At 47.7% G+C, this 20,704-nt stretch overlaps 2 protein-coding genes across 12 annotated transcripts; one reads left to right on the top strand and one right to left on the bottom strand.

The window, feature by feature from the left end:
* Window positions 1-891: 891 nt before the first annotated feature.
* On the top strand, window positions 892-4,003 carry smim29 (small integral membrane protein 29). Its single transcript, XM_057040515.1, has 5 exons — window positions 892-1,027; window positions 1,432-1,709; window positions 1,785-1,810; window positions 1,889-1,994; window positions 2,745-4,003. The coding sequence occupies exons 2-5, from the start codon at window positions 1,602-1,604 to the stop codon at window positions 2,811-2,813; spliced, it is 309 nt and encodes a 102-aa protein (XP_056896495.1). The 5' UTR covers window positions 892-1,027; window positions 1,432-1,601; the 3' UTR covers window positions 2,814-4,003.
* hmga1a (high mobility group AT-hook 1a) lies at window positions 3,894-19,443 on the bottom strand. 11 transcript variants are annotated; one of them, XR_008951662.1, is made up of 8 exons: window positions 19,429-19,443; window positions 15,336-15,410; window positions 11,907-11,971; window positions 9,471-9,527; window positions 8,286-8,415; window positions 7,482-7,562; window positions 6,646-6,705; window positions 3,894-5,783 (listed from the first exon to the last, which is right to left on the bottom strand). XR_008951662.1 is itself a non-coding variant. In XM_057040514.1 (5 exons), the coding sequence occupies exons 2-5, from the start codon at window positions 8,382-8,384 to the stop codon at window positions 5,724-5,726; spliced, it is 297 nt and encodes a 98-aa protein (XP_056896494.1). In that variant the 5' UTR covers window positions 8,385-8,415; window positions 9,237-9,394; the 3' UTR covers window positions 3,894-5,723. The 11 variants fall into 11 exon arrangements, 10 of the variants coding, with proteins under 10 accessions (XP_056896494.1, XP_056896492.1, XP_056896493.1 ...); XM_057040514.1 differs by lacking the exons at window positions 9,471-9,527; window positions 11,907-11,971; window positions 15,336-15,410; window positions 19,429-19,443 and adding an exon at window positions 9,237-9,394 and having other exon boundaries at window positions 6,646-6,702; XM_057040512.1 differs by lacking the exons at window positions 9,471-9,527; window positions 11,907-11,971; window positions 15,336-15,410; window positions 19,429-19,443 and adding an exon at window positions 9,237-9,394.
* Window positions 19,444-20,704: the final 1,261 nt, after the last annotated feature.

Consider the following 20,704-nt stretch of genomic DNA (forward strand, 5'->3'; position numbering starts at 1 on the left):
TCTCTGTTCTTTTGGGTGGTTGCGGTTGTAAAGGAGCAAATGTCGAAATGCAGATTTATATGAACATTTTTGGGTTCTTGTAGTGAAGCGCAATTAAAACGCATTTACTCCAGACTGTGTGTAGCACATTATTCTTTCTGTATAACGACTTTTCGGATTTAAATTAGGTTTTTAACAATATATATATTTTCAAGCTCTCTCCCCAGCGATTTCAGAACTGAAGAAGCCTTCTGGAGAGAAGGCGAAACGTCTTCAAGAGAAGAAACCCAGTCCAGTTGACATAGAAAACTACCTTGGATACAATGACCTGGATGATTGAGAATCTACACAGACGTTTTAAACAACATTTTTAAACATTTACTGACTATGTGATGGGCTTCACTGTGCCTTGTGCGTTTCGATATAACCCCAGAATGTTCTATACTCCATGAACAAATATACATGTTGCTATTAACTAAATATGCAGCGTTAATTTCACAAGTCATCCTGTCCTTGCGAACCCAAAGGTATATACTGACATTTAGTGGCAATAGAATGCCATTGCATACACAAGGTGTGGAAAATACTATTATTTTATTATATTATATGCTCCTTAGCTCTAAATCAGTAAAATAAGTTTAGTTTTTAAAACAGGGATTGAACACAAACACAACAACTGAGGATATGTGCAGTAAATTACTGATAATGCATCTATAAAAGAAAACTCGCACGCTGGTAATAATCAGGAGCAGTGACTGTAGAACATTTTTGGTTAAATATATATATATTTAAAAAACACTATGTTGGTGTTATTTTGACCACTCAGAGGCGTTATAATGAAAGAAGCAAACTTATATCAACACGTAGAAATAGGGTTCGCGTTTAATCTTTTATTTGCGATGCTTGTGCTTTTATTTTGTAAACAGGAAGTGCGATAGTTGTTCCGGAAAACGCGCAGAACAACAACACAGCGCTAATTGAAAAGGACGCTTCACGAATCCCGCAGCGATCGGCGGTTTATTCCCGTTGATTGGAAACGGAGGATCAGGTCTGTGGACGCTCTTCCGCAGGTTGAGAAAATGTGTCCGCATGTTGGCGAAACAAAATGTCCGTAACTGTGTCATCACGAGCGCAGCTACAGCGACGTTAGCTACGTTTATCCGCTAGTATTGCAGCTTCATGTTGACCTTTTGAAATGTGGCAATAATGACAGGAGCTCCATTTCTATCAAAACATCCAGCGTATTTAGGACCGCATTTTTGCATGCCTATTACTACAGTTTGACTCGAAATACAACCAGGGGAATGGTTAATATTTCCTATTAATACAATAACCTCTCACAATATGAAGATGAGGAATAACCACACAGAAGATAATCAACTTTGTGCGGCAGCTTGTGTTGTTTTATCACCTTATGCGACTGTAACCTCTTGTCTTTTGGCCTTCCCTCAGATTTCTCGCTGATTAGGGAGGGCGGCGAGACCATGTGGAAGTCACATGAATTGCAAGGATGAAGCACAAACAAGCGGAGAGAAAGCAGCTGCACAGTGTGTGTGTGGAGCGGCTCTCCTGCCTGTGAGGGCCCCACAGAGTTCCTACCTTTTAATCTTTTATCATATGCAATGAACAGCACCACTCCACCTCCTGCCGTCCCAGATGGAGACGTGGCAGTCGGCTATGTACTGGTCCCATTTTTCCTCTTCACTATTATTGGGATAGTTGTGGCGGTGGTAAGTTTGTATGACACGCTCACGGTAAAGCCCGCTGGGATCGACGTGATCGTTCATCATCTCTTTCTGTTTCAGATCATGTACATCCGTAAGAAAAAGAGGTACGATGTGCAGCCACGTCAGGTTGTGTTGTACTGACCGGCCACGGGCTAATTCAAATGTTTCATGTGGTTTCTCAGAATTGACAGACTTCGCCATCAGCTTTTGCCAGTTTACTCCTATGATCCCTCAGAGGAACTCAATGAAGCCGAGCAAGAAATGTTATGGAGAGAAGAGGACACAAGGGTACGACAATATTTCTTTAGGCTTTTTTCAGGACTCCGAAGGTTTGACGCATTTGCTTCAGCTACAGTTAAATTCAACAGAAGGTCACGCCTGCTGTCATTTTCCTCATTGTGTAATTATTTAGTGGTCTTTTAGTGGATGTACAGTGTCGCAACAGTAGGACTAACCACGCAGCAATTTTTCAGTTGAAAGTCACTTCCTTCTCTTCATTGAGACCAAACCATAACATGGGCATTGTTGTTAGCTGTGGTAGCCTAAAGGTTGCAGCACTTGCTTTTCCACACTAATAATAGATGATACCTAGTATTGGTTCTTATTATGAGATCAGCTACATATTTTATAAAAAGAAATTGAATTCTACTCTCACTGTGAGTAACAGCAGTTTGTACTACTCATCATTGCAAAGACTACAGTTTAGAGTGCTTGTACCACCTAAAAACATATTCATATTGAAACAATTTTCCTTTTATACAATTACACTACTATTGGGCAATTCCTGTCAAAAGGGCTGCACTAGGTCGCATCGAACACTAGGGGGCAGCGTAAATCAGGGTTCCATTGCTTATTCCATTTACTGAACCGTCCCAGCTCATTAGACAGTTGCTGCGCTCCAAATCCCAACCTGACATTTTAAAAATCACAACAGCAAACCACAAAGGCATGCGTATACTCCCCGGTGTGCCAAAGCAGCATCTTTATGGAGTGAGTTACATTCAGTTACATTTACACTTGTCGTTTCTACCTCCTCAGATTGTGCATGGCTGGGCTGGAAGTTATCAACAGCGGCGGCCTCTCCTCGGGAAAGATGTGGCTGTATGATAGTAGTTGCCCAGAGCATATCGCGCTTTCGGTGCGGAGCCGACCCGCCACTGCCGTTAATCGTTTCTGAAGCTGTCTTTTATGTTGCCGTTTGTCTTTGCCTGCTGTATGGTTGCAGTGTTACTGTTCACCTGTGGTTTTCTGATGCCAATCCCGTGTGCCTAATCGAGACCTGCAGGGTATTTGTTCAGGTGTTTTGTTTCCTTGACCCGAGGGTGAGAAGGGTGGAGAGCATCTGAAGCTAAAACCTAGCGTTTCATCTGCTGCTCACGTTCAGGACCCCAGCTCCACATTCTCCAGGTAAAATGATTCAATCTGGTGGAAGCTCTCTCGTGTTGACTAAAACACGACAGATTCCTGCCTCGAGATGTTCAAATAATTGGAAATTCAGCGAGTCAAAAAAGGCGCGCACGCTTTTTAAGGGTTGAGCCAGCTGCCACACGCTCCACATCTTTTTGTGGTTGAACCAAATCCTGTGACTCTTATCAATGGCATGAAATATCAGATAGGAAAGTAAATATCCTCCTTTCATCCGAAGTGACTCGTGCCCTAAAAATGTCCTGGCTGCGAGGCCTGGCACCAGCCGTGATTTACCTCGACATGAAGAGTCTGCTCGCATGAATACCATAGGTCTGACTGTATCGAGCACTCAGGAAACCTCTGGAATTTTTTTTTCCCCCTCCCTTGATGAATTGCAGCCTTTCCTGACTTCCGCTTGCCGTACATTTGTGAATGTAAACGAAACAGAACGCAGAGCAGCCGAGAGGGGAAAAACCTCCACACTCGGACTTGATTTTAACCAGGTTTGACGTCTCGTTACAGAACCAGTTACTGGGTGGGTCCTTCCCACCTGAACGCACCTTAAACAAGCTCCTTTCAGGTTTTATGATTTATGAAATTTGCACTGGTCAAACACCTGCTGAACCTCCGAGGCTGCCTCTGGGTTGTGTGGATTCAGACTTCTGATGTGAAACGTTGCTGATTTCAGTTTGTAGGTCGCTTGTTGAAAACGTCCAACGTGTACGTTCCTGCTGTGTGCGTGTCGCGGTGGATCAGAAGCTACACAAGCGACACAGGAAGTGACAAAGAAAATCTTTATTGACAGTTTTTGATACAAATTGTTGTCGGGCACCATAGAAATATAGACATTGTACATATATATACGGTGAACATTAAAAAGAATGATCCCATCCTGTTCAGATTACAGTATAAATGAATCGATGACGCAAGATGTTGATTGATAAAATGACCGTCCAGAGGATGTTTAAGGAAGAAAAAACAAACTGTTGTACACATATGGCTAAAGTGGGCTGTGTGTGCCAAACACACTGAGGCAGAACAGAACAGTTAAGTGTAAAGAGCGCCCAGTCGATCACAAACACACAACACTTGTCCATGAAAAAAAAACCAAACCAATATTTCAGTGCACCAGAAGAATTCTTTCTCAGAGGATTAAAAACACACTTGCTAAATCTACCACAGTCAGCGAACGCAGTTGTCAAGATGACGGCTCTCCCTGACTTCGCACGTCGAACGTGGTCCGTCTGCAAGTCCTGGTGCGCCGGGCCCTCGGGACGCGCGGCGGGCGGCCGCGACCCCCCCCGACCCGACGCACCGCATTACAGTCGGGTTTCCAAAAAGAAAAACAAAACGAACTTTGTAATAAAGACAGCTCGCCAACTCATGCTAGAAGTTACATTTAAAAACAGAAAAAAAAGAAACTGTTAAATGCAAGTAAAGTAAGCCGTTGAGTGAGGTATGAACTTTCAGGCCTTTTGTGGCGCCTGCTTGCAGTTCTCCGGGTTCTGTAACCGAGGTTGTAGCAGCTTAGGTGTGGAAACTAAACCCAGTTAAATGGACTGTGACTGCGAGTTCCCTGACACTTGAAACACAAAATATTGTATCATCTTTCCTGTAGCAGAATATACGACACATCTTCCAAAAGACTAAGTATATAAATGCGCTAATGGATGAAGGGGGAAGAAGCTAGGTGAGACGATGAGAACTAGGGTGGCGTTAGAAAGTTCAGCCCTGTGGGATAGAAGTGCCGCCGTCTATCCCCCGTTACAATCAAACCTCTCGTCCAACACCTGCGATGTGATTGGGCGCGCGCCTGGAGACGACTACGCTTACGAAAGACGTTTGGAAAAGCTCCCTGAAGAAACGACACAGATGCTTTCAGCCTAGAACTCTGCCATTTAAACAGAAAAATAAAAACATTCCAGGAGAAGGAAAAGCAGCACGCTCTGTACGTTAACGGGGCGCGGTCCCTCCGGAGGACGTTCCAGAACCGTAAGTAGATCTACGCTGTCCTACGGGGAGAAGAGGGATGCTGGGAGAGATCGTCCTGGGGGTGGGCGTCTACCTATTGTCGTTCTAAACGCTGAAGTTCCACTCCATCTACGTTACACTGCAGAGGATAGTTAAACCACTTCACATGACCACATAAAAAGAAAAGTATAGGCAAGATTCACCTTTGTCCAGTACAAAACATGAGAAAACCTATGTCCTACCATCTCAGATGCAGGTACAACAAATAAACATTAAGCAGAAGAATCCTATGAGTGATCTTTAAGTGGAGGAGGGGGGGAGAAAGCAAAACATCCAGGTTCCTTTGAGCGCACCTTTTGTCCAGTATAAAAGACTCGTGACGACGTCGACACCACAAGGTCCGTTTACCTTTAGTGTAATTCATAGATCTACGCTTGAGCAAGGTCCTTGGTTCTATCCAGTGCTGCTGCATGAGAGTTGTACTGCGTTGGCGCCCCTTCGTTTACCGGTTTGTGATTCTGCAAAGGAGGGCTCGGCTGTGGACAGTGGTCATGTGGTGGCACTGGTTTTGGAGACACGGCCCAGTTCTGGTTGAACAGTAAGTCAGTAAATGTCGAGTGAGGTAGCATGCGTCGTGAATTACTGGTCCTCTTCTTCCTCCTCTTCCGATGATTGCTGCGATGCCGTTTCTTCCTTCTCCTGTGACACGTAGGGACAGAAAGGAGGGGAAAAAAAAAAAGAAGGTCGGTCAAATTTCAGCTACACCCACGAGGAAAATGCCTTTCAAGTGGCATCAACGCGCAGCGGCGCCCGCCTGTGATTCACGTCTCAGCAGGATTTATATAAGCAGGCGTGCCAATGCGGGAAAACAAAACAAACAGCACAATTTAAAAAAAAAAATTAAAAAATGTCAGTGAAAAATCCCTCAAAGCGTCTGCAGCCCGAGGACAACCCGGGGGAGGGGTGGGGGGGGGGAGTGGTGAGCCATCTGTAGTGAAAAGTGATTCATAGGAGCGGTGAGTCACCGTGAGGCATCCTGCCTTTGCCATTCCTCGGCACGCTCCCAGCACGGCCCAAGATGTTCATTCATAAAACAACAAGAGGGATAGTTAGCGGGGTAACTCCGGGTCAGTCCCTTCCTCTGACTAATTCGAGCCAGGCTCGGTTCAGTCGGCGCTAACCGCTCCCGCACATGAGAGAATGTTACTACACGACCGCAGCTTTCTTCCGCCGGTCACCCCGGCTTTATTTTGACTGGCCGTGCGCGGCCCGACAGCTCACGTCTGCAGGTTAAAAAAGAGGCGTGCGGTGGCGGCTTTAAAAACACCTCATTACTCTTAAAGGAATCTGAAAACCGACTCAATTCTGTTGCATTTTCAGAGTGACATTTCGTTGGCTCCGGTTTTACTCCAGTCGGCACAAGAGCGCCAATATAGCAGCAGTGAGTAAACGTGAGTCATCTCGGGGGGGCAAGAGAAATGGGGGAAATTCAATTTCACCTAGCGGACGCGGGTGCCAATCATAATTCAACCGGAGAGGGAGGGGAAGGTGGAGAGCTTACCTCCTTCTTGGGTCTTCCTCTGCGTTTCCCACCTCCGGACGGGGCCGCCGCAGCCTTCTGCTGGAGGAAAACAGCACGAGGTTAAAGAAACACCGGCTGATGAGCACCGAACCGCCTAAAAAGAGAGGAAACGCTACAGAGGCGCACGGTGCTGTCCCCGTGTCTGTCTGCAGGTGGCAGCAGCACAACTTTAATGAGACAGATAGATGAGGGCATCGGGTTCATTGGCCATTATCTGGAAGGCCAACAGGAACCACACACAGGGGCACTCCAGTTCGCTGGCCACCTGGTCCAAGACTCAGAGACAGCTGGTGGAACCGAGAGGAGACAAACCGTCCGCGGCCCGGCCTCCCCCGCTCTGTCCTATATCATCCATCTACGTAAGCTTCCCTCAGCCGATCAGTGCAGAGCGGCAGAGGCAGAGCGCGCAGGGGAGCCGCCAGGCCGGGGTGAGAAAAATCAGCTGTTGCTATGGAAACGCCAGCCAGAGAAGAACTGGGGCTGTGTGCCGGGTAAGGGTGGGAGGGGCGCTCAGTGTCAGCTTGGAAACAGCCTTGCGGCCTCTGCACCTGCACCACGCTGTGCACGAGCAGCCACAGGAAGCGCGAGGACAGGAAGTGCAGAGCAAACGGCGCTTCAAAAAACAAAACAAAAAAAAAGCAGCACAATACAAATAGGCTTTTTTCAATGACAAGACGTCAAAAGTCATCCTATTTCTGACCCCCCCAGGGGAGGAAGCAAGTGTCGTGGCGAGCAACAGGACGCAGGATAGCTGCTGTAGGAACGTGGATCAACAAGTACGGGGACAAAAAGTGGAAACGGCGACGTCCACTTACTTTGCTCTTGCTGCTCGTCTTGTTCTTGCTGCCCTTCGGTCGTCCTCTGGGCCTCTTTGGAGTCGGGGACCCGCTGGGTTCCTGATCAGAAGGATGAAATTGTTTGGTTATTAGATTATTAAAGTCTGACTCCGACAACAACGGCTGGATTTCTCCATTAAGAGGGTTACGGGCTTTGTTCAGCATAATGTGGTCATTGATACAGGCAGCAGACAAAGCTCTTTATCAAGGTCAGCATGGCGCACGGGCACTTTAGAGGCCGACAGGTGGTCCAAGCCGCAGGTCGCCGCCCTCCAACTGTTGCGTCAACCCAACTGTCCAAGGAATCAAACCGACAGAATGTGCCTCCGCAACCGCCGCCGCCGTCTGCCATTACATTGGCAGAAACGGTGGCTCGTAGCAACCGGGGAACTCAATCCCAAAATCCGGAGCGGAGTGACGGCTTTATGGGCCATTCTGCGCTTCCACTCATCCATTACATGATGAGTAGAGGTGGGTCCTGAAGAGGGGGGGTTGGAGCCGGTTTAAAGGTGTAAGGTTACAGGTTGCTTACAAACTCTTGAGACACACAGGAAGTTCTCGAGTTACCGCCTGAGCGCTGATAAGGCCTGAGCTGGTGGTCACGTGGATCCCGGATCCTCTACCTGTGATAATACCTGCGTGGGCATCACGGGCCTCTGCCTCCCCACCTCGGGGCTGCTGCTGCTCACAGAAGCACTTTTCTTGTTCGGAATCGCGAGCAGGCAGGTCGAGGGCATGCACCCCCCCCCCCAAAAAAAAAACCTAGAATTTGCCCCGACTTACGTCAGAGGTTTTCTCCTCGGTCTGCTTGCGCGGTCTTCCACGCCCCCTCTTCTCTGTTGCCTCCTTCTCCTTCGGTGAGACGGTCCCCTTGTCACTCATGTTTGCTTATCTTTTTTCCTCCACCTCAGACCTGGAAAACAAGTCGCACTAGTCAGGATGTAAACGAATCAGAGCTCCCCCGCACACACACAGACACACACACACATGCACACACACAGAGGCAGGCAAAAGGAAAGAAGAAATAAATCACTCCGGCAGTTAAACTCGCTGACCGCGACGGAAACCGCAACGGGCTGAGGTGGCCGCGCACCGGCTGCGGGTTTGACTGCATTAATCCGCGTTTGTTTGCAGCTCTATTCCTGTCACCTCGGCGCTCCGTTAGGCGACGGAGGATTGACGCGACGCCGGCGCGCATGACACAGCCAGGACTCCGTAGGCGGTCTCCAGGCCGCGCACAGCGGCTAAAACGCCGCTACCGGATACAGCCGCGCTCAGGGGCCCGTTTCTGCCGTCTGCTGGAGCCAAACGTGACACAGACGCATAGAATTATGACATAGCGCGTTTCGCACACCGGCCAGAGCCCCGTCGACGCGCACACAATAGCCCGTGTGTCTTCAGCGGGGTGTTCGGGCTAAGCAGACCATGCACGGACGCATGCACCCTCGCAGAAGAATACAGGAAAAAAAAAAAAAAACACAAACAGAAAAAAAAGAAAATGGAAGCGAGCGAGGTTGACGGGTTCACGGGCAGCAGCAGAGGCGGTTGCGAGAGCCCAGGCCGGAGCAACAAAAGAGGGGCTTCATTTAAAGCATGCAAGCCCCCCCACTCCGCCTCCTCCTCCTCCCCCCGCCGGAGCTTCTGCTCTGGAAAATGCATCGCAAATCGGCCACGGTGCATGCAAACTTTCACGCTGTCACATGGGCATTCTTCCTCTCATGTCTGCGCACTTACCTCCGCGGCTCGGCTCTAACCTCTGCTCTAGTTTTAAGACCAAATGTTTCCTTTAAGCCTGGCTGGTTGCACCCGGTTAAAAGCCTTGCGCCGATCTATAGGCTACAGCTTTTATTCGTCAGACAACACACAAGCCCGCCCCTTCCAAATCCCAGCTCATGCAGCCTTTTAAAAAAACAGGATTGGAAACCGAAGCGCGCAGAATTTCGACAGAGCTCTTTTTGAATTATTTACCAGCGTGTTGAGAAGTTTTGCCCGCGTCCTCCTCAATTCGGCCGCCTGCGTTGTCTCCTGCAGAATGAGAGCAAAAAGGCGCCAGCGAGGAGCAGTTTGAGGGCAATTTAAAGAGCCGCCCTCATGGGAGCCGAAACACTGGAGGGCGGAGATATGATAAATGGGCCACCAACGGATCTGGAGGGACTCAACCCCCCCATATCTGCCCCTGGATCCCCGCTCACCCTTTAGCTTTAATCACAGGAAGAAAAAAATAAAAAATACACACACACACATATATACATACATAGGAATAGAAAAGTTCCATAAACACACAGATGCAACGGGGGGGAAACAAGAGTTTGGATCGTATACATACACGCACGTACGCGCGTGCTCGGTCAACAGGACAGACCGCATTCTCTCCGGAGGGTTGATGAATGAACTCTGACCTCTGCCAGTGTCAACACACGGCGCCTTTTCCACAAACACACCCAGTTATCTGGTCCCTAAACGTCTCACAGCCGTCAGGACTGAGCAGAAACGGAGCGAGCAACAAGCACAGAAAGAAAAAGAAAAGTGATCAATAAGTCACTGCTCATTTATGCTGCTTTAATATGGGATGACCTTTTTAAAAAAAATCATATATATATACAGTATACAGTATATATACACACAATATATATATATATATATATATATACACACACACACACACAGTATATATATATATATATATGGAGAGATTGAGAAGAAAAACTCTAATTTTGTGCACAAAATGTTGCTTGAAACAAATGAAACAAATAAATCTTTCTTTCTTTCTTTCTTTCTTTCTTTCTTCTTTCTTTCTTTCTTTCTTCAGGATTTCTGCAGCCTTTTTTAATTTAATATCACACAGAAACAGGTACAGGTTTCCTTTTTTAAACTGTGTTTTCTGCTGCCGTCTGGAATTTTCTCTTAATTAAATTTGGTCCCTCTCTTCTCTCTGCCTCTGAAATCACGGCGACAGAAAGTCCTCGAGAATCGTTGAGTTCCAAACTATTTGCTCCTTCGGGTTGGGTTAGTTCTTATTCTAAGAGTAATCAGGATTGGGTTTTTCCCCCTGATCGCTAACACGAATGAACTTCAATCTGTGTTTTTCCCTTTTGGATTTACAGCTTCTGTTATTCTCCACAATTCTGTCGCCATCTTCTTGCCTTTATGTGAGGAAACGCCGGATTGAACAGACGGCTGCAAACATATTGGATGACGTCTGATGACTTCAGATGTCACAAAGCAAAACTTTTGCTCCCTGTTTCCTGCACAAACGTCAAGCAGCACAGTTGCTGCTTTAACTTCAATTGAAATCTCAGAAAAGCCATTAATCGCTCGGTGTTGATCCGTCACGTGCGTGAGACGTCTGTGTACGGAGGACAGTCGTGTAAAGGTGCTCCCATCAAACCCACCCTGCAACTGCTCTCACACTGGAGATGTCCTGCATCTGCAGCCCAGGCGAGCGGAGCGGCGCCGACGGCTCCCAGAGCCCAGAAACAGCTCCTGTGCTGCTGCCTCTGTGTCTCTGTGTGTGTGTGTGTGTGTGTGTGTGTGTGTGTGTGTGTGTGTGTGTGTGTGTGTGTGTGTGTTCCTCATGGCTGATCCCAGATGAGGACATGATAAAGAGAGTAAAGCTTCCCGGTGCAGAGCAGACAGATCAACTGTTGCCTACGTGAGGAGGAGGGTGCGTGTTAAAAAGGCAAATGGATGGGGCATGAATGGAGGGAGCGCTTTTCTCAATGAGTGCTATGTTCTGCTCAGCATGTGCTTGCCTTGCATGCCACCCCCACCCCCAATCCCCCCAATCCCCCCGCCATTTCTCACTCTATTCACTTCCTTCCTCTCTATCTTCCACAACTACTTCAGCCCCCTTCCCCCACCGCCTCATACATGTCCGCCATGCACCCGGCCCCTCACAGTGTGGATGGAGACGGACAAGTAGGTCCGCTCGTGTGTGTGTGTGGGGGGGGTGTGTGTGTGTGTGGTGTGTGTGTGTGTGTTCCTCATGGCTGATCCCAGATGAGGACATGATAAAGAGAGTAAAGCTTCCCGGTGCAGAGCAGACAGATCAACTGTTGCCTACGTGAGGAGGAGGGTGCGTGTTAAAAAGGCAAATGGATGGGGCATGAATGGAGGGAGCGCTTTTCTCAATGAGTGCTATGTTCTGCTCAGCATGTGCTTGCCTTGCATGCCACCCCCACCCCCAATCCCCCCAATCCCCCCGCCATTTCTCACTCTATTCACTTCCTTCCTCTCTATCTTCCACAACTACTTCAGCCCCCTTCCCCCACCGCCTCATACATGTCCGCCATGCACCCGGCCCCTCACAGTGTGGATGGAGACGGACAAGTAGGTCCGCTCGTGTGTGTGTGTGTGGGGGGGGGTGTGTGTGTGTGGGCGCATACGTGTGTGAGGCGTACTCACCACCACTAGCAACACCTGCAGATCAAAGATGGGATCGGACACGTTGCAGGATAATCACGAAAAAGCTGCACAAGAGAGAGGGTTGAGTTTTTAAGATTATATTTTACATTATTTCTGAGTTTTCACTCTTTTGGTCAAAACAGTTCGACAGGATAAAGATGTTCTCTTATCAGAATCATGCGATGTGAGCCCATTCCTGATCAGTACTCATGTATTTGGGTTTTAATGAGTCTCCCACTGCCCTGTGAATGGGCGGCCTGATCGGATCTAATCAGGGAGACTCAGACCCATCAGAGACGTCTGCCGTTTTGGGAACTCTGCAGCAGCTCAGGACAGACAGACGGAATCCTATTATCCACTGGGTGGGGCGGGGTGGGGGTCCTGGCCCACTTTGGCATGCTCACCCTTCCCCCCACCTATGTCCTTCTGCCCTTTCCCCCCCACCCCCCCCCCCCTCACGGGCTCCTGTGTCTCGGCCCTTCATCCCTCTGCAGCTCGTTCCATTTTTAGCGAACCACAAAAGCGCCGCAGCCGAACCGGCCAACAGATGTGGACACAGCGTCCTGTTCCAGCCTGCGCCCGGGTTTCCCCCTGCTTGTGGGCCGCTGTTGGCCCTTGATGAGCCTGGACATGACTAACACACTCATACACACATGCCACTTACACCCACCCACCCACCCAGGCCAGCTCCTCCCCCCTGCTCCTCTTCAGCCCTGTAAAGAGATTGGGGAGGGGGGGGTGAAGGAGGGACGGAGGGAAAAAAAAATCCACAGGGAGGGAAGGAAAAGTGTAGGAGCAGTTGAAAGGCGAGGTGGGCGGAGATGGGAATATGTGTGTGGGTGTTTTATACTTTTGCGAGGGTGCGGATGGAGGTTAGTGGGCGGGGGGATGGGGCCCGGCTGATTCAGTTCACTCATGAGTAGTATCTGACTCACACAAACACAGGAAGTAACACGTGCTGCTTGTTTAGTGAACACAGAGCTGTATTTATGCCATCCTCCAGAGAGAAGGGGAGTACGCACAACTTTTACTACCTCATTTCACCTCCCAGCGCCGGTCACTGAGTCAGGGCGCCACTCTCCATTTCCAAGTCCACATCCTGGTATTTTTGGACCGAGGTCCAGCGGTGCATCACTCATCCTCTGACTCAAGCCTGTGCAATTCTGAGGGTGAAAACAGTCCCGTTTGAACAGCTCCTTTAGCGACGGCTCGCTCGGTTCCATTTTCACTTTGCTGGGTTTGTTGATGAAAACAAGTGTCGATGCAGATCTGGAGCCAGTCCTGCTGCCATCGCCGAGAACGAAAGCTCCTTTAGGCTCGAGTGAGTATTCAGATACGGGTTGGAAATCACGATTCTCTCAATTTTCCTCAAAAATAATGCTAATTTTTGTTTGAAGACGTTTCAATGAAAACATCAAAGAAAGTGTGATTCAAAGTTGCTCGTATGTGTCTGAGGGAAAAAAAATCCCAATAAATTCACCAAAAACTTATTTGCTGAACTCACCTAAAGGTCAGAGGTCAGGGTCACGTCACAGCAGCACTCCCTTAGGCTACAGTCCACTGTTTTAAGCATCATGACAATATGAATGTTTAATGTTAGTCAATGTAGCGGATGTTTTGTTGGTTTGTGGGGAAATATGTGGCCTTGACTCACACAGAGACGAGCCAGGAAAGCCCCTCACCTTCCAGCTCTGCATTGAACAGACGACATTCAGCAGAACAGAAACAGAAACAGCCTGTCAAAGAATTTGAGTCATAAAACATCAATGCAATAAAGGCAAACTAAAGATGAACAAATAATCTGTTCTTTAAGTGACATTTGTTCTTGTTATTCTTTTTCTTTCAGTTTCATTTGCATTTTTATTGTTTTATGCTGATATTTAGTGTTCCTCTTAAATTTATTGGTAATGCTGTTGCTGCATTTATTAATTTTTAATTATTTTAATCATGACCTTTACTTCCAATTTTGCTTCTCACATGCTCTTGACCCCCCTGAATTTTTTTTTTTTTTAAATCTATAAAATAAAAACTGAAAGTGTTTTAGCAGCAACGACTTGCCAGATGTGTTGTTGCCACACTGCAGAAAAGTGGCTTTATATCCTGTAAAACAAAAAGACTAGTTCAGACTAGTAGACTATCAACAAATCTGCAGAATTTCTGGAAATTTAAAACGTTGTTCGCCTTTTGCCACTAGAGGGCAACAACACACCATTTCACCCCGCCAACGCAATTTTGGTGAAATGTTGCCACCTTGTGAGGAAATCTGGTTACTACATCAGAAAATGAAATAATCGTTACCGATAGATTTTTTTCCCCTTCCCCGATTTTGGCAGGTTTCTCTCTCTCTCTCTTTCTCTCTCTCTCTCTTTCTCTCTCGACATGCGCGTTTGTTGATGCTGAAATGAACATTAAATGGCTTTGCAATTTATTTTACCTGAAGTCTGGTCGTTAAAGATGGCTCCAGGCAACAGAACACAGGCGGCAGTTTCACATGACGTTCCAGAAATGTGAGATGCATCTTTTGCTTGACGTACAATGCACAGATTTGATCCCCCCCCCCCCCCCATGTTAGTCATTTTGTCGAATAGCCATCTATATACATATGTTTTTTGTGTATGCGTGTATTTCCGTGAAATAGACTAACGATGATTGAACATGCAGTACTGGCAACGCAACAAAGAGACCTTTGCTGCCGTCAATAATCTGTAGAGCAAATGCTATACAAACTGAAACAAAGCACTTTCCCTGGGCTGCTTTCCTGGGAGAGAAAATAGCATAAAAAAATAGAAGAGCAGTGAATTTGCGTCACATTGTCAAACGTTGAGAGGATGAACGATCATCACAGTCACAGCTTCACTCGTAACATTGGAATCATCACATCCTCCTCACACTGCAGGAGGATTTCAAATCTGGCCTCCAGAAATGACAATCAAGTGTGGCTGAATTAAGTTGCCACTTAATTCATCTCAGCCTCGTCGGGGCTAAATCCAACTAAAGAAGAGGAGGTGAAGACGGCGTGACACTAACAGATGAGTGTGTGGGACACCAGATGAGTCATCTTGGTCACCTTGGTGCATCTGGAGCTTTAGGATTCACGCTGCCCCTCCCTGTCCTACCTGATTGATCAAAAGGGATGGGGCCCGCCTGCCCGTTTTGGACCTGTCACCTCTCGTCTGACAGCTGCGATCCCCGGAGAAAAGGAGCCATCCCAGGCTGCATCTGTGCCGATTACTTATTGAGCTGATCTGTGGGCGGTTTTATCACAGCCTTTTTTTAAATTTCCTTTGGGGAAGGAGAGCACATTCTCTCTGCAGAGGGGCGACGTGATCGCCACTCGAACAAACCGAGAAGGCAGCCCAACAGTCAGGGATTAAAGGTTAACAAACTCTTCCTTGATGGAAACAGGTGCTGCTGAGCTGAGTCACTTACCGATGAGTGAGTGATGTCTGCAGCCCAGAGAAAGCCACTGGGTGCGTTCACCTTGTCGACCGCGGTACACAGAATCTGTAATTAGAAAATGGGCAGATGGTGACATTTTACAAATACCATCACCCTCGCCGCCTGCAGTGATTTGGCTAAAAATAAACGAGGCCACAATTTTGGAAAATGTCTAACAGTGAGACGAAATACTGAACAAAATGTGTTGAACACATTCTTTTACACAGAAATGACATTTAAAAAAACCAATCCCTTGATGTGGGGATTATGTTGGCAGAAGTGAGCCGATTCTGTTTCCAAAGGTTTTGGGTTCAACATCCAAACATTTCAATAAAGAAATGCTGGAAGCTGAGCACAAAAACCTTCTCATCAGCCTGCAAAGAAGCACTCAGAACAGGTAAGAGAGCAACTCTGATCCAGCTGTTAACTGTAACTGGGAAATCTCAGAGGGACGTCTGGGCTAATATCGGCGGACAGATCCAGTCTCTGACACCAGGATGTCCGTCTCGGGCCTCTCCCACATCGGTGTTTGGTGTCCTATGTGAGGAGGTGTCAGGTAGCTGTCTATTGATGAATGATTAGAGTTCCTGAGGATGGACTGTGGCGGTGCCACCCGCGAGAGTCTGGGGGAGATGGATGGGCACATTTAAAATGCAGGGGGGGGGGCTACAGCTGCATTAACTATTTAAGCATGGTTATCTGAGGGTAATGGCGTGCCAGGAGCACTGAATCCAGCTCCGGCAGAGAGGGGAGGATCCTAAAGTTGATGTATAGGTCGTCTCTCTGCGCTAGCCCGAGCCGTCGCCTCGCAGATATTTCATGTCGCCTCGCTGGGAAATAAATCCAAGCACTGAAATCGGAGCATGCTTTAAGATATCAGACAAAGTGTCCCATTCACCTCTAAGATGGATTCCAAATGCTCTGAACATCCCAAACATGAAGTTTAAATGTTCCCAAAACTACAAACATTCTTTCAGTTTTCAGTGGATCTTCACAGCTCTTGGCAACCTCTGCACAACATGACCTTTCTGACCTTGTGGACCCCCATTTGGTCATAATAGTGATAGAACCTTTCAAATCTCCCATTCTGAGGAGAGGAAAAGCTCCGGACGCAGGTCAGTGGCCGAGCAGAGCTGGGACCCAAACGGGTCCTGAGAAATGATTTTACTTGTGCAAAATAAAAGCAATAATTCTTTTTTCTCTATATGCTTGAACCGCAGCGTGACCTTTAACGTCCCACCGGCGTCCCCCCCCCCCCCCAGACTGAAAACAGGCAAAACTTCTCTTCCAACTTGTCCAATTAATATCAAGGACCGAAACCGCCGGGAGGGCAGCAGAGCTCTCCAGATTTGTCTCCTTTACTACTTGAAACTGCTGATCCGCTTTTGCCCAGTCAGCATCTGTTCCTGTCCTTTTACAGGTTTAAAGACGGAGTTGATCCGACTGTATTCTTCCTCCTTTTGTCACCCATCTTGTAAATACTCCCTGAGATACATCTGAGGGATAAAGGGGTGCAGCGGCGAGCCATCCATCCACCCGGCAGGTGGGGGGGGGGGCGTTCTACCTGCCTGCTGAATAAGTCATGGCAGCGCTTATGCCGCAGCCGTGGTCCAATTAACCGGGGGGGCTTCTGCGAATGCGTTTAGGCACTTTGATTAATGGTAGACGCTGACAATATCTGCTCAAAATCTCCTAAAGGACGAACGCGGTGCAGGCGTTCACGCCACCCAGGCCGGCTCCCGTTTCACATCCTTCCAGAGAAAATGTTTTAGCCACGGGTTCACATCCAGCAACGACGCGTGTTAGTCCACCAAAGTTGAGGTCAGGTGACAGACTCAAATGTGGTGGCCCCGCTCCTCTGTTGGAACAGTTTAATAGCCATGAAGGAGAATAATGTAGGTTTTTATCCTGTTGTCGGGGCGTCTGGGAGTCCGGCAGCATCCAGAGTCTCAGTTGAAATCGTCTTGATGAAGCTGAGAATCATTTTCCTGTTTGGAAAGCGGAACAAAGGCCCGGCGGCGGCGCTCACCTGTGCACCTCCAGCCACCGCAGCCGTGCTCGTTTCAATGCTGTCTGTAATTGAACATAAAAAAGGCAGAGAAGAAGGTGGTGCGTAAAGGTTAATGGGAGTGACACAAAGGGCAGACAGCACAGGAAGTCTGGCTCGGAGTGTCACATTCTGCTTTAATCACAGCTCATACAAGGGGCCAATTAGACCCGCTCGGTAATTAAGCCCGCTCCAGTGATCGGTTTAGGCTTTGCCTTTGTGGGGGATCTCCCAGACAACTCCTGGTAATAACCTCCACCCCTCTATCAGAGACGGGCTCGCACGGACGGTTTGACGGCTGCCACACCCGAAAGAAAGGTCACAAAAGATGTATGGAATTAGAATCCAAGGAAGGAGGAGACAAGGAAGTAATTGGAGGGTTGGGAATGACGCCCAGCCTCCGTTTGCTCTTTTCAGCCCTCCAGAAACAACGCTGCAGCGCAGAAGATAAACAGCGTCGGGTCCCACATCAGGAAGGTAAACAGGGAGGAGACATTTTCGACCAGCTGAAAGGTCACATTCAGATGCGGCTCGGGCGCGCCGCCATCGCGCTACAGAGCCGCTTACGTGCTTATATTCTCGCTTTACCTCCCCAGTTTCCAGAACCTTTCTGGAATTATCTGTCACAGTCAACGTTAATCCTCCAAACCAAAAGGAAGTTCTCCTCAGCGCCGCGGCTCTGAAGCCACGTCGGCTTTGACCCAACGCTGCAGAGTATCAACAGCAAAAGTAATTAAGCTAAGCTGAAATGTTCAGAACGACATACGAGTCCGATCCAAACTCCTTTGTGCCCCACAACTGTGCATTTATGGGATGCTCCTGTGCAGACATCTGCCTTCTGGCATGTTGCTAAATCTTTGTGTGTTCTGCTAATATAACCTCAAAGGGATTTTTTTAAAAAAAAAGAAGCTGTTGCCGGCCATCGATAATCCCATTGAACAAACAGTTTTCATCTTCTTCTCCCACACGTTTCAGGTTCCTTTGCTCTGAAAGCCATTGTGGTTGCGTTCCGACTGCTGGGGATTAAAGCTGAACGCCGCTCGTCCGCCCTGCCACGTTTAATAGAGGCGGTTTGGAGGCTTTTTCCAGGCTCGGTGTGTAACAATGATTCCGGTTGGCTCCGGTTGGAAACACGTCTCTGAATTGGATTAGAGTCAAACAATGTATGGAATCCGACAATCTCATCCTACGTAAACTGGGAGACTGTGAGAAGGAAGGAAGTAAAAAATAAATAAAAAAAATCTCCCAGGGCAGAAGTGGCAATTCATCTTTACCAGAACCTTCTTTAGGGTGGGAGTTCATGCTAATGCTAAGCTAGCACAGAATCAGAACCGCCATATTTAACAATAAAGCTTTCGCTTAATGTTTCGCTCAAAGCGTAAAAATCTGCAGAATGACATCGACTCCTCGCAACACAATATCCTGCTGCAACTTTGGGTTCAAGGAGTCACGGTGCAACCGAGTCCCGCGTTGCCGTAAACGCCGGCTAGTAACACTTTTATGAACTTTTTAATGATACAGTCACTTACGAGGGAGAGAATTAATTAGCCTCTGCCCTCAACTGTTACGATTCATCCTTCGGCAAGGGAAGCTTGGAGACCAGGCAGAATGTTCTGTCCGACTGACCTTTAGCAAACAGTTTCAAACATTTCTTATTACAGTCAGTTAGTTTTGCTCTTAGATCTTATCCCGACATAGCTGCCTAACAGCTTCTTAGCACTTGTGCTACACGCCGGCCAAAAGCTTAACTGTTAATATTAGTGTGTAATGATCCACCAGGAACCATCGCAGGCTCTTTCTTTGTTAGCTCATATTGCTAAGCTAGTAACAGATTTGATCTCTTTTTCTGCTAAAATGTCACATGGAGTTCCACAGGGTTCAGTCCTTGGCTCTGTCCTGTTTCATTTAAAGATGCCCCCTTGTTAAATGTTCAGCTTTATTTTTGCTCACCTCACTGTTTGACAAATGTCTCAAACATCTGTGAACATCTTGTGAAAACTATTTCAATGCTCTTTTATTTTTGTTACATTTCCTTACCAAATCCAGACGTTTCACCCGTGGCAACACAATCTGTCCACCGTCTGCCGGGGACGTCTGTGTTCGACGTCTGTGACGCAAACGTCCTGAAATCGCTGAAGTTTGACGCCGATAACGGTGGACATTCTTCTGTGACATAAGCGGCGTTGCAGTCTGGATGGTGCAGACAGAGATCTCACCACGCTCCGCTCCCAACTGTCAACGCTCATCCGGAGCCGTCAGACGCAGCAGCGCGGCCTCGGATTCCATTGGCACGACAAACGTCTCGAGAGCCGAACCAGACGATGGCGGCGCTGTGCTGTGTTGGTGAAAAGCTGCACATTAACTTGCTGATTCAGCAGCAAACTGACCAACCACACGTCTGCAGGGACGCGGCGGTGGTAACGCAGCACCGATGGCGTCGGCGCCATCCGCACTGACTTTTGTGGGGAGCTGCAGCGCTGCCAGAGAAGAGCGACCATTCCAGACAGCCGACTGGCCCAAAGCCCAGATGTCTGCAGCTCCGTCCTGAGCCTCAGAGCCCCCGTCCAGTCCCCACCTCCACTTCCTCAACCACGCAGGAACGTGTGTGTGTGTGTGTGTGTGTTTGTGATGATCTGTGACACCGGCGAGCTTTCCTGCAACTGTTTCATCTCTCTGATTATCTTTCCTTCTGTTTCTAATCCCTCTGTGCTTTACAGAGACGTGCAGGCGCAGACGGAGGCGCTGACATTCTGTCATTTGTTAGATCGAAGGTCGTTTTTTCCCACCGTCATGTGTGAATTCCCGGTAAATATCTGACAGATTACAGATGCAAACAAAGTTTCCCAATAAGAGGTCCATACAAATCTGAATAAAGAGAATTTTCAGTGAGTCAAAGACTTGAAATGTAAGCACATTTGTAGAAATGTCTGCAAAAATGTATAATTTATTATATCATTATATGTTATCATATAAATATCTGCTAGCACCTAGAACTGCTACTGCGAGTGCCTAAAACTATAAAATTGAGGATTATTATATGAGCAATTATGTACATTTTTATAGAACACAGGGATTAAATCGATGGGTGAGATTAAAAAGTCAAATATAACAGAAATTATACCGAAAGAAGCAACATTAGCTCCACCTGGCTAATAGTTTTTCTCCTGGCACCTCACTGAGGAAGTGAAGGTTTCTGGGAAAAACACAATTCTGCTTCTTTTCACTCTGTTCTTGGTAAAGGAACCTTTCTGGAAACATCAACCCTGTTGTTGGAGGAAATAATCCCTTAAATTTATCCATTATAGATGAGTAA

This window comes from Takifugu flavidus, chromosome 8 (genome assembly GCF_003711565.1).
Source record: "Takifugu flavidus isolate HTHZ2018 chromosome 8, ASM371156v2, whole genome shotgun sequence".
NCBI lineage: Eukaryota > Metazoa > Chordata > Actinopteri > Tetraodontiformes > Tetraodontidae > Takifugu > Takifugu flavidus.